Below are 14,183 nucleotides of genomic sequence, written 5' to 3'. Positions count from 1 at the left end.
AAACTTTCAACAGGAACATGGATAATAAGTCAAAGTAGTGATGGCTGAAGAATTTCTTAATTCCTTGCCCCACAGAGGGCTTTTGTTTATGGATGAGTCAGTGAAGTGGTCTTCCTTCTCACCAGATAATAGAACACGAGCTCCTTCAGCTCCTGCAGGACCTGTCCATTCAGAACATAATATGCTTGGACTGTCTGAGTTTGGCTGCAGGGCAGTTCACGAGGCATAGGTTCTAGGTGGACAAAACTCTTGCTTAGGGAGAATACAAGATTAGCGGTGTGATCAGCTTCTTCGTGCTCTGCCGACAGCCACTGGTAGCCATAACAGGGACTAGGATCCTTGTGTTTGACCTAATGAATTTAAAAAAATGATATTATTTTCTAGATAAGATGTCATAGCGAATCAGTGTTCTCACAAAACTGCATTAGTTCACTGTCCTACCTTAACTAGTTCCTAGAAAGCTTTTGCTCCACAGTAAAAAGTGAGAATAGTGTTTATCTGTATTGCAGATCTTTACACTGCAGAGGCTCCTTGGATTGGTACTTAAATTTCTGAAGAGCATACATGGAGGCATCTTTTGCTCTGTTTAATTTGCTCGACATTTTTTGGGCCACTTTGCCTATGCAGACAGAGACGTTGGAGCTATAAAAGCTCCTTGAAGAGACTAAATACTCTTCAGAAACTGAAGAACTACATTTCAGAAACCTATTTATGGTGGGTTTTAAATATGTATTATGAATAAATGTGATATTGCAGCCATAGAGGTCTGAGAACTCTTTCTGTCAATGGCTTTGGTTCATGAGTTGAGTTGGTGAATTAGTTGAAGTCGATCTCTCCTGGACTGTCCTAAGCTGGTTATTTTTAATGCTTTTTGTGGTTCTGGACTCATAAAGTTCATAGGCCCTACTTGAGTTGCAGTTTAACTTTTCTCCAAGTTTTTCCTTGTTCTTTTCAGGCTTCCTCTACCTTCATCCTCACCTCCCAAGTGGTGTGAACGAATCCTTGTATCAGTAGAACAGTTAATTTATATTTTAATATATTTTCTAATGATAATAGGTAAATGATTACCAAAAAGAGGGAGTATTTAAAAATAATATTTTTATTTTCAGGATGAGAACATTGCCTAGCACATAGAAAACATTCAAGACACTTCTTGATTGAATAAATGAATGAATACTCAATTTTTAATTATTAGGAGGTATGGGCTTTCATGCCATCTATTTAAAGTGGAGTCAATAAAACATATTATTTATCCTGTTTATTTATCATCATTATTATGTAATATCTATTGTGTATCCCTATATCTCTTACTGTATATCTACATCTTCATTGATGAATAGAGAACTCTATGCTATACAAAGCAAGTTATATGGGTATAACAAAAACTTGGAGAAAATTAGAATAGCAGGACAAAAATAAAGTAAGAACAATAATTTATAGAGTATATATACTTGAAAGTAAATGCTAGTGATGTTAAACTGGACTTTTACAATAATAATATTCAAGGTAAAGGGAGCTTACTAAGTGCTTTAATATATATTATCATTTTTTTATAAGTAAATTTTTATTTATTTTTATTTCAAAATAACGTATCAACTGTTAAAAAAGAAATTAAATATCACATTTACTCCCACCACCCTGCAAACTGAAGGGCATTACGTTTATTATTTATTTATTTATTTATTTTCCATTTCCATAGGACTAAATATAACTTGGAAATTTCATCACTTTTAGGTTGCAACCTATTTCCAAGGCTCCTTCATGTCACTGGTAACTTCTTTTCAAACTTACCCTGACAGTGAGAGAGGTACCCATAGTGTTGGTGGTGTTGATAGAGAACTGAACAAGGCCATGCTCATCAGTGGTAGCATTGGAGTTATAGTTAGCTTCATTTGCTGTGATGAAGACGAGTTCATTTGGCATGGGGACACCTTTCCCATCCACTAGCTGAACCTGAAGATTAAAATCTGTGGATCAGTTATATGGTTAATACCCAGCAGTCACCAAACATTCATTTTATCACAAATATTTATTATGTCCTATATGTTGGACATGGTTCCAGGCATTGAGGCTACAGCGGTGAACAAAACAAAGTTCCTGCCATCATAGAAAAGAGATAGATGTTAAATAAATGCACAGATATTATATATTTATTTAGGAGTAATCAGCCCTAAGACGAAAAATAAAGCATTGTGGGGGTGCCTGGGTGGCTCGGTTAAGCATCTGATTCTTGATTTCAGCTCAGGTTGATCTCAGGGTTGTGGGATTGAGCTCTGCATCGGGCTCTGTACTGGGTGAGGGGCCTACTTAGGATTCTCTCTCCCTCTTGCTCTGCCCCTTCCCCCCCAAATAAAACAAAATAAAATAAAACAGTCTGAAAATGTAGAGAATCATGGAGCTGATGATAGGGGTGACCTGAAAAAAAGTATTCTGTGGATATTTTGGAAATGCCATGTACTATATAGAACTCTTGGAGAGTCACAGAGCACAAGTGTTAGATAGTAATGAAAATTTTTAACTCTTTAGCCAAATTTAATTGAGCCCCAAACACTTATTTTGTGACCAACCCTTAACTTTCTATGGGTTAGTGTTCTAAAGTATAATAAGTGCACAAGTTAACAATTGCTAATGCATTACCCTGTGTACTTTTCTAGTTGTTTTTTATGCATCTGCTTCTCAATCTAGACTTTCAAACTTTTTTTATTTTTAAAAAAAAATTTTTTTTTTTTTTTTAAGATTTTATTTATTTGCGAGAGAGAGAATGAGAGACAGAGAGCATGAGAGGGAGGAGGGTCAGAGGGAGAAGCAGACTCCCCGCTGAGCAGGGAGCCCGATGTGGGACTCGATCCCGGGACTCCAGGATCATGACCCGAGCCGAAGGCAGTCGCTTAACCAACTGAGCCACCCAGGCGCCCCTAGACTTTCAAACTTTTGAAAGGTAGGCAGATATTATGAGGCACTTCCCATGTGAAAAATGCAAAGTTGAGGAGAATCATACAGTATTTCATAAGGGCCTAAAGTCAAATTACTGCTAATATTGAACTCAGTAGTAGATGAGTAGTCTGATTCAGATTGCAAAGATGATGATTCTTCCTTCTACCAAGGAAGGAAGCACAATTTGGGAGAAGGAAGCATAATTGGAAGACTTGGATCCATATTTGTAATTGATTAATAAAATCTGAGTTTGCCAATGAACTATTGGCTGCACATACAAAGGCAAGGATAGGTACAAAATTCTGATTCTCTTTTGATGAAAGAGTCTTATGACTAATGGGGTAGTTACTTAGCAGGAATGAAATATCAAAAAAGTACAATATATCTCTGAGAAGTTAAAAATAAATGGACTATTCATTTTAGGAAGTGACTAAAGTTTCTCAAATCTTTTGCTGTCATAACATAATCCAAATATTCTAAAACATACTCCACCCCACCTTAGTGGGGTCTAGTCCCTCTCTGTCTTATAGTCTCCACACCTAAAACCTTATAACATTTCCATTAAGAATATGATACACAATAATTATACATTGGTGGACATAAAACTGCCATTCAGACCTCTGGAGTCAGAAAGATCCATCTGTACGTCTGCTTATAATACAAAAAATAACAATACAAGGTATTTTGTAGATACATGAGAAAATTTATATTTTTAAAATCTGGAAGCCTTAAATAACAGTATTTTGCCTTTATGTGCACTGTTTTTTTAAAAAATATATTCTTGCTATTATAGAGAAAATAATGTAAATATAATATCCATGAAAGAAACACCAGGTACAGTGGAATCTTTTATACTTCAAAATAAAAATTAAAGCCATCTACCCACTCATTTCCATACAAAGTTAGTGTTAGCAGGATAATGTAAGTGGCCACCATAAATTTTTAGATTTTTGTGAGAAATATAAAAATCTGAGACTACTGGTAAACCAAGAAAAGATTGAATGATATCACACACAAAAGATTGTGCCAAAGGTGAAAAAAAAAAAAACACTTCTAATTATGATGGTGCTTTCGAGTAATTTTGTAGATTTCATATATCAATTTATAGAGGGACAGATTTATTTTTATGTGGTTTTATACTTTTGGTTACATTAGTCAATAGATAATAAACCAGATCTGGTTTTAGCAGAATATGATGTACTTATTAAGTGATAGTACCAAATTTGATTTGTGACTTAGAAAATACTTCACCTGCCCAAAGAAGGGGATCCCTTGTCTAAAGTATGGGTCCACTTTCACGAATGAGAGTTTGGTTATGGTTCTTGTTATTTCAATGGATCCTTTTCCAGTTAATTCTATCTCTGGAAAAAAGAAAAAGAAAAAAATAAGTGTTTTTGAAAGGATGATCTCCCTGAACTTCTTACACTACTACTTCCCTTTCAGTTCATAGTTTGGCAAAGGAAATAAATTTAGGTTCATTGTTTTTTCTCCCATACCCAAGTTGTATGCAAACCTGTTCCTTCTTCTTGGATCTTGGCCTCCACTTCAAGTTTCATTTCATACCCTTGTCTCTTCATCTGGAAGATCTTGGTTTTTATTTGCAGAGGGAAGCAGCCCTGGCTGTTTAGCTAGTAGGGGATAAAATAAAATACAAAAACATAATACTGGACAGATCAGTGGTCAATTAATCCAGTGAGATTTTTTTAGGGACATTATAAACTAGGAGTTTTCTATGATAAGAACACAATAAATATTCTCTATGGATTATTTATGATTGCATTTCATAATAGTATCTGGTTTATAACAGATATATTTCTTAGTATCTGATAGTCCCTAGAGTTAATGAGATAGAAATGCCTTAAAAATTTGTGAGTAATCCTACTGTAGCAGGGAGCTAACTTTTCACCGAAGTCGAGCTCCCCTTCCATAGTATACAGGTGTTGCTGGGAAGGGGCTGTCCATCTGGAGACCATGTCTCCTACCTCCCTGACACCTAGGAGGGGCCATGTGACAAGTTCTTGCTCATGGAAAGAAGGCAAAACCTATACCCTTTCCATCCAAATTGTAACAGGTATAATGCCTTTTCTTCTTCCTTCATACAGGTAGATGCCCAAGGCAGCTTTGGATGCCAAGTATTGGAGATTGCTCAACTTTCATTATTCTGGGAGACTGGTGAACCAAGAACACCCACAGTGGACAATTACAAGAAATAAATAATTCCCATTGTGTTAAATCGCTGATATTTAAAAATCAGTGTAGCTAACACAGAATTCTCCTATAGATTGCTCTCTTCCTGAGTTAGCACCATGTTGTAATTCACTGCTTATCAACAATGTCTCCACTGTTAGTCCCTAGAAGGAACAGTTTTCCACCTACCTGGTGACTGAATTTCTCACAGACGGCCTGTGACTCCCCACTATAGCAGCTAGAAGGGTTACTGTACTTTCTGCACACTGTCATCATCATATGTCCTGGGACGGGCTTCCCATATGTGTATCTGTCATAAGAACATTGCCAAATGAATCAAGCAGACATCGAACATCCCCATTTTCCACCTATTTCTATTCCCCCCTTAGTGATAGTATGTTTACCCTCTGTTCTTCTCTCTAATCTCTGCTGGGCTCTCACAGTTTTGAGAGCAAGTAAACTAAGTTATGACCCTTTTTAAAAAATCTCCAGTGCCACAGTCTTCTTTGATCATATCTTTTTTCCCTTTATTTTTTATTTTTAATTTCATCTTTAAAAAGATATATTTCTTATTACCAAAGCTACACCTGTTCTTAAAAGAAAAAAAAAGTACCAACAAAATGAAAATTAGAGAGAGAAAATGCTCTCAATTCTACTTAAGAATACAAACCATTAGTACAATGGTGTTCCCTTCCATTACCTTCTTCCGATGTGTAGCTCTCTCTATTTATATGGAATTTAACTTGTCTACTTTTTACAAAAATGGGGTTGTGCCATATATACTTATATGTCATTGATGGTTGATGTGTTTTCAAGGGCATTTGTTTCCTTCCCTACCTGAAATATCCTCTGTATCTTTATTTGTAAGAGTATTGGCTCACCAGCTATGTGGGATCAGGAACTTGGGGGTGATTATTCTGAGACAGTTCAGGGACCCAGCTGAATCATGGTGCATTACATGTGTGGTCTTTAGGCAGGGCTGGTTTCTTCCCTCTGTGCTCTTTCTGCTAGTGCTACCCCTGGACTACTGGAGGTGGGAGCATAGGATTTTAGAAACATGAATTTTCAAGGTTGAGAAGGACCAAACTGAGAGATCATGTCCAGTCTCATCAGTAACAATGGTAGTGCTGAGAGGTATGTGACATGCCTTAGGTAGACCAATGACTCAGCTGAGATTTTGGTAATATGCCTATCTCTACAAATTCTGAATTTAAGCTGTTTTTCCACTAGGCATGCAAGGTCAGGTAAATGATCTGTTGATGATAGAATTTCCTCTACAACCTGGGGAAGGGAAAGTCAGTATACCCTTCAACACTATTCCGTGTGTGTGTATGTGTGTGTGTGTGTGTGTGTGTGTGTGTGTGGCTTTGTCACTTTCAGAATCAATCCTAGTAGATAGCTTCTCTAGGAACAGTTGCTTGCCCCATGATAGTTATAATAATACTGGTAAGACCAGGAAAGAAAATAAGAAGGAAAAATAGAAAAACAACAGGTGAGGAAGGTTCCAGAGATGGGATGATCCCGTGCATTTAAGGTGTTTGTGCTCTCACTGCTCCTGAAGAAATAAGTCAAAATATCCCAAATGATGAGTCTCCTTTAAATAATTCTCTCAAAAAATTAAAAAATATATAAACTCACAGGCCACATACTGACACATTCACGTCTTCTTCCAGGATAGTGATTATCTTTGGCATTGTTATTTGCACTTCAAACTTGGGAAGCACTGTTCATTGGAGATAAAGGAAGTCAGTGATTGTTTTTCAACTTTTGGGGAATTAGTATTTTCAGTAACAATTCCCTAGTAATATTTTAGGGCTCTGAATATGTAGCTATACTCTCCAATACAACCACCTTACTACCAATGGATACTTTTTTTTTTTAAAGATTTTATTTAATTATTTGAAAGAGAGAGAGAGCATGAACAGGGGGAGGGACAGAGGGAGAGGGAGAAGGATAAGCAGACTCCTTGCTGGGCAGGGACCCCTGGGATCATGACCTGAGCCCAAGGCAGATGCTTAACTGACTGAGCCACCCAGGCACCCCTCAAATGGATATTCTGATTGAAGGACTGTGACAGATCACTGTAACCTTAATGAATTATGGAAGACTTGTCTAAAACAAGAATGTTTTACATATTTTTTGAGATTAAAAATTATTACAAAATTAACCAAGCTATATGAAGTTCTATTCACAAATCACTGATAGTCTCATTGGAATTAGATATAATTGATTCTACTCAAAGCTCAACCTCACACATAGGAAATAGAAGGACTCTAAATAAGCTCAAATTCTAGGCCCTAGAAGTTTAGATATGAAGAAAAATGCTCCATGACTTCTCATAATCCATACCAAATTCCTCCACGGTGAAGGTATGCTCTGTCATTCCACCTGATTCCTTCCGCACCACCACCTTATAGGAGCCCTGAAAGGGCTCGGACGAGAGGGGAAAGCTCAATTGCTTGAGACCATTCTCTAATTTGAGTTTCTGCCATTGTGTGATGCGATTTCCTTTCGGGTCCTATGGATACAGTAATTGTAACTTATAAAAGAGCTTAGAACATTAGAGACAATAAAAGAAATCTATGGAAACTCCTATGTTAGCCACAAATAAACCAATGGGGTGGTGGTGAGGGGTGGGGAGGACAGATGAGTTAGAACCATTTAGTGCGATATGAGCTCAAAGGTTTCTCCCTCAATGACAAGTTCCTGGTATATGGTAAGAACTTCTCAAATATGAACATTTTCTCTAAATTTATTTAATTCAGTTTATGGAATGTTTCATGTTGCTTACCTGAATGTATACTAGTGGAATCTGAAAGACAAAAGAGAAATAAAGGAATGTAGAATTATTCTCAAATAGTTTCAATTCTGATTTATAAGCAAGACAGCTTTACATAGAGTAACTCTATCTGTAGTAAAACAGAAAAAAAAAAATCCAAGTTAAATTTTACAAAACTTTTAATTAATCTATTTTAAGCAATTAATAAATAATATTAAGAACTTATTAGGCCATCAGCAACAAATATCCATGTACACAGCCATTCATTAAGAATGAGATTTACTAACATTACTTAAATACTTATGGGCATCCTAGTGAGGAACACTCCTTTGTTAGGAAATTTTATAGATTAAGAAATAAACACTAACAGAACTATAAGAACCATACTCAGACCCAAATATTGAAATGGTCACAGAATTCTTAGTACTAAGAATAAAGAGGAAGACTAGCTCCTCCACTATCAATGGTTAGTCATTTTTATTTTTATTTTTTTTTTAAAGATTTTATTTATTTATTTGACAGAGACACAGCGAGAGAGGGAACACAAGCAGGGGGAGTAGGAGAGGGAGAAGCAGGCTTCCCGCTGAGCAGGGAGCCAGATGCGGGGCTCGATCCCAGGACCCTGGGATCATGACCTGAGCTGAAGGCAGTCGCTTAATGACTGAGCCACCCAGGCGTCCCTGGTTAGTCATTTTTAAAAAACTAATATTTATTAAGTGCTTACCATGTGCTGTGCATCATTCTAGATGCTGGGAGCACAGCAAAGCACAAAAGAACAATATATCTGCTCTCATGGAGCTTGCATTCTAATAGGGATGGATATATAAGAAACACATACACACACATATATTTAGGAGATACATATTTTATATATACTTAATATTTTATATTTATAATTTGATATCGATATTTACTTGATGTTCAGTATTTATTTGAGATCTATATCAATGATATACATCTCAAAGATAAAATATATATGATAAACATATATATATGTGTGTGTATATATATATATATGTATACACCTGATTTATATTAGGTAGTGAAATGCTGAGAAGAAAAAATGAAGCAGGGTAAAACTGCTAGAGTGACGGATGAGGTGTTTATTTTAGATAGAGGAATGGAAGTAGAAAATAGAAGATCAGCTTCAGGGTTATTGCAACAGCCTTGTTTAGAGGTGATATTGGCCAGGATGAGATTGTGGCAATTCAGGTTGTGAGAAAATAGAAATAGTCTGGATATATTTCAAGCTAACATGATTTTCTGATAAAGTGGATGTAGATATGAGAGAAAAAGAGAAAACAGGGATTATGCAATATTTTTTTTTTTTAAGATTTATTTATTTATTTTAGAGGGAGAGAGTGGGAGTGGAAGGAGGGGCAGAGGGAGATGGAGAATCCTCAAGCCAACTCCCCGCTGAGCACAGAGCCCGAAACTGGGCTCGATCCCAGGACCCTGAGATGATGACCTGAGCCAAAATAAAGAGTCGGTTGCTTAACCAACTGAGCTACCCAGGTGCCCCACGATAAGCTTTTGTTTTAGGAGTTAGAAGAAAAGAATCGCCTGTGAGATAAGAAGATGTGGTGGAGCAGTAGATTTGGGAGAGAAAAATTAAGACTTTCTGGTTTGATGTCTGCATTAAAGTTGAAAGAGTTATTTCTTATAAATATCAGGTGTTAGTCTCAAAGAACAAACACTGATTACACTCTTCCTTGATAGAAGAGGTTCTGGTAGGTGTGTTTAGAAAAATTCTAAATCTTTGAGAAGTTATTTGAATTTAAATTATTTCATGGTGTAGGCATAGCTATTATTTAACATATCTTTCTAATTTGCCTAATGGAGAACTTCATAAAGAGTAAGTTTAATTGTGTGACAACTGACTAAGTACCAGTACCAAGATGGAAAGAATTAGCTACTTCTTTGACCTGGGATTCTGGTTTAAATGAGGATCTTGCACTATTGTAATGCCAGAAATCACTGCTAGTGATACCAGATTGTTCCTCGCCCTGGTCCTCCCCCAGCACCAAAACCAGGCTCCCAGATTGTTTACAAGGATAATAATGATTCTAGATAGTATCTGGAGACTCACCAACTCATTCAGGGGGTGAAAATTTTCATCCAATGAGACAACACGAAACTTCACTGAAACAGAAATATTTTCCATGAGTCCCAGAAACCTTAAATCAGGCTTAGCAGCCGGCCAAAAAAACTGTTAAAGAACCAGGACTATAGAGCCTTTGACTGGGGAAAATGTAGGGGAGGAAGGAGTTGTTCTGACTGTAGAGCCTCTTCGTACCTGTCTGCTCCGGTTTGTAGATGGGTTTGTCTGTCTGGACAAAGACCAGACTCTCTTGGTTTTTAACCACCACTGTGGTCCGCTTCTTGAATTCTTGGGTTGGTCCTTTCACTTGGATAGTGAGGAACATGATCTCCTCATTGGACGGAGATCTTGGGACCTGAAATATAGGACAGACCCTAAGAACCCATTCAGTCTTCCAAGTTTCCTCCTACACTCTCTTTTCCTCTCTTCCCTGGAGACCTGGCCCCTTTACTTCACTGCACCCCCTCATTTTCATCAGGGGAAGTTGGCATGGACAGGAATTACTTCCATCATTTTATAAATGGGGAGACAGAACAGAAGATGGAGGAAAATATATCAGTAAAAGAGGTCATAAGTGAGACTCACATCTCCTTATAGATCAGCCAATACAGTCTTGATTCAATTATATAATGAACTTTACCAAGTTGATGTTGTGTGCTAAAGGGGCATGGTAGAAGCATATTTAAGGCTATGGGAAATGAAGTTACCATATCTTATTGGCCGTAGGCTGTAAGCATTTTATATATGGGCAACTCTGAAGAGATAGTGGATATTTGCTTATAGTAATTTCTACAATTTTCCCTTTTAATATGGGCTGATGTGCTCCTGTCAGACCACCACTGGAGGCTTATGTCATGTGTTGGTCTCGTTTGCTTTATTAACATTTTTTCCATTTTAATTTTAAGAAGTCACATTTTCCTTTTGTCTAGTGGATACTACTTTTCCCCTCCTGGCTAATAGAAATTTTCTTTGATCATTAAGTTGATTTTTAATATGCCTATAAGTATTTGTCTCCCATGGTTGGAAATTCATGCATTGCTTCTTACATTCTATGCACAGTTGCTATATTTAGATTTCTTTCTGAAGTCTTTGCCAGGCTCTCAAATCTTTATCTTGACTGAATTCTAGATGCCTATGATCCTAACCGGTAGACTCAAGTATATGAAGTCAAATAGGCATACTTACAGTGAAGGAGACACAGTGGAATAAGTCCTTCTCCACCACCAGGTCAGTGAAGAGGCTCCTGTTCTCCCTGAGAGACTCCAAGGAAGCACTTACAGTCACTGTCTCATTCAGGTAGCTCAGAAGGAGGCAGCCCTTCTCAGGGATTTCAGAGTGGAGCAGGGAGGGGACCAGGACCATGTACTGCCTGGGAATGGGGGAAGTCCAGTTAGAGGAGAGTGTAAAAGGAGAGGTATTGTTATCACCAGCACTATTTTCCATCACAATGATTGTTAGTTTGATACCAAGAGAGGATATGTTGATGAACATGACATTGATCTGTGCTGTTGAATGGCATGCATGAGAATTATTCCCTGTTCCACCATCAGTGCCATGGCAATGAACATTTTGCTGGAAGTGAGCTTTAAATAGTTTAAAACTTGCTAGGATACCTCACTTTAAGGAACACAATATGTGAGCATCTGAATACAAATAAAATATATGCTAATGATGTTTATTCATGTTGTAAATCTATTTTACACTAGGATTGCTGTAAAAAGCAAGCAGATCTCAAGAGAGGCACTATAAAAATCAATCGATAAACAGTATTTTCATTGGTTATATATATTCAACAACCCTGTGAAAATGGTATGGCAAATACTTGCTTCTACTTTACAGATATGGAATCTGAGGCTCAAAGAAAGTGAGTCATTAGTTTAAAGGCTCAGTTGTGGTAAGTAACTAATGAAATTTTCATGTTACCTAACCCTGGCTGTTTGCATTTTAAATATTTGCCTTTCAACTCATGGCTAGACAATGGTTCCACCCAAAAATGGCCTTCTAGTGATGGAATTATGGGTCTTGGTAACTCAATGAGCAGAACAGAAACTTTGCCAATATCCTCATATATAATTTTATTGACTATGTAGTTTTCAAACATTTTTGCTCACAGAATTCCTAAAATAATTTTTAGACACTATGCATTCCTTACATATTTTCAAGTGAACATCTATATTTTTATCACAAATAATAGCAAAAGATATTATTTTTGATGACATTTTAAGTTAAAACTTAGTCTTCTATAAGTTTTCAATGGATTCTTAAATATCATAGTGATAAGATACCCAGTATGACCAACTTAAAAAATACATCAAAAGGTTCTTTTTGTATGATCAGAAATTTAACATCTTTCCTTTTTTTCCTCCTTAAACTTGAATTACCATGCCGCTTACAACATAGAAGTTTATCCTATGATTTTTTATGCTTCGAAATATTTTTATGGATAACTCTTGCTTCTTTATTAACTATATATGTGTATATATATAGACATATGCTCATATATATGTAATATATATGGGTGCTTAATTTAACATTAATTCTTTATGTGACCATAAAGCTGTTAAACATTTTCTTCTGGATTGAATTATTTTCAAGTCTTACTAGTATATAACTTATCAAAACAAAATAAATGTATTATAATATTCACACATATTAGATATAAAATAAAAATATTTTTGAAACACATCTTTAATAAGAAAAATGAGCTGTTTTTATGTATCCATGGATGGATATTCTTTAATTGCAAGAATTGAAGGAGGCTTAACATTAGTTCTGTTGTAGGGACATGAGTGCCATGAAAAATTGTTTACATAAAGTAAATAAAATACAGATAAAACAGTTATATCATTGTTACCAGTTCTTGGAACTCCTTCTGCATTAGGTACCAAAAATCACCCAGTACCTATTATCAAGAATTACTTCTAATCATCTATCAGTGGGTATTTCCTTTAGATCCCCCTTCAACTTTGTTGAAACAAATCATCACCACGTAATCTGCAAAAGAATTTTCTCCCTCATTGTTAGAATCCTTTGCTTTCTCAACATCACCATCAGTATTTCAAATTGTTCCTTATTAGTATTTCAAATTATTCCACCTACAGATTTTTATACTCCAGGACAATGCTTCATGGTAACATCTGATTGAGGGAGAGGTTTGTCTTTCTTTTATAAAGTGGAAGATGGGCAATTAAGAAAGGAGAAGTAAGAAAGGATAAATAGCATGGTCTCAAGCAAATCAATCTGAATGTGAGGATCTGAAAATTGTTTCCTTTAAAAGTATCAATTGCCAATGCCCCTTTGAAAGTCTTTGTATATCCCTAGAAAATTTAGAAAGTCAGGGATTCAGAGTTGGAGAAAAATAGTTAAGAATAAGTAAAGAATGAATAAACCAGATTTGTGAAATTTCATCATTGGAAGAGACCTTAGAGATAAGAAGGTGACAGTTTTATGGGAAAGACAAATGAATCGTCTAAATGAGAATCAAAGGAATCTCTTTTAAGGAAAGGATTCTTCATGTTCTCTGTGAAACTCACGGTTTTCCAGAGACTGAGGCATCTGCAGGCAGGAAGACCAGAAGGAGGAGAAAAAGATTTGGATGAACGAGTTTGTTCTTCCCCATGCTGCAGGGAAAAGGGCCCTGAGGAGACCAGACTGTATTGTACCCTGCTCCCTGCAAATGGTCTGGTCCCAAACATTCCTCAGAGCAACTAGGCTTTATACTGCTCCTGGTGCAAACAGGAAGTTCCACCCACACATGATGTCTAAACAAAGTAGAGGTTTCTGAACGTTCTCTGAAAGGGTCATTGCTCTCAGGGGCCTAATTACAGTCAAGGTTATTTCCGGATGGGCTGAATAGAATTCCTGGAGGGATAAAATCCACATTCCCGTTAGTGCTCACTGTCTCCGGGTTTTACTGTGAAGCAGCTAATCGGCTTTTCAACCCCTTCTCTCTCTTACTCCCTCGGTCCACTTCCCCACTGCTCCTTTTATGGCTTTCCTCACATCTCTTGCCTGAATAGTTGGCAAGGGAAGCTACAATTTAAGCAATACTGGACAGGCTCAAAATAGCTCTTTCACGTCAAGTCAGCATGCCTGCAAGTCCTCCATTAAATATGCCTACTCAAATGTTGAAGCACTTTCAGAATTCAATAGTTCCCTATGGAAATGGTATTAGATTACAGT

General features: G+C 36.7%; 1 protein-coding gene across 1 annotated transcript in view; it reads right to left on the bottom strand.

The window, feature by feature from the left end:
* The window catches only part of LOC110581068 (alpha-2-macroglobulin), a 49,955-nt gene extending 36,258 nt beyond the window's left edge, over positions 1-13,697 (bottom strand). The window contains exons 1-12 of the mRNA XM_021690766.2: positions 13,535-13,697; positions 11,187-11,370; positions 10,197-10,356; positions 9,990-10,042; positions 7,913-7,933; positions 7,471-7,639; positions 6,760-6,844; positions 5,311-5,431; positions 4,448-4,562; positions 4,186-4,295; positions 1,792-1,953; positions 123-350 (exon numbers count right to left, since the gene is read on the bottom strand). Of these exons, the coding sequence (XP_021546441.2) occupies positions 123-350; positions 1,792-1,953; positions 4,186-4,295; positions 4,448-4,562; positions 5,311-5,431; positions 6,760-6,844; positions 7,471-7,639; positions 7,913-7,933; positions 9,990-10,042; positions 10,197-10,356; positions 11,187-11,370; positions 13,535-13,620 (1,494 nt within the window). The 5' untranslated portion in view covers positions 13,621-13,697. The remainder of the gene's footprint in view (positions 1-122; positions 351-1,791; positions 1,954-4,185; positions 4,296-4,447; positions 4,563-5,310; positions 5,432-6,759; positions 6,845-7,470; positions 7,640-7,912; positions 7,934-9,989; positions 10,043-10,196; positions 10,357-11,186; positions 11,371-13,534) is intronic.
* Between the last annotated feature and the right edge of the window lie 486 nt (positions 13,698-14,183).

The sequence above is a fragment of the Neomonachus schauinslandi genome, chromosome 5 (genome assembly GCF_002201575.2).
Source record: "Neomonachus schauinslandi chromosome 5, ASM220157v2, whole genome shotgun sequence".
NCBI classification, from domain to species: domain Eukaryota; kingdom Metazoa; phylum Chordata; class Mammalia; order Carnivora; family Phocidae; genus Neomonachus; species Neomonachus schauinslandi.
The sequence above is the reverse complement of the archived record's forward strand: the minus strand, read 5'-3'. Positions and strand labels throughout refer to the sequence as shown.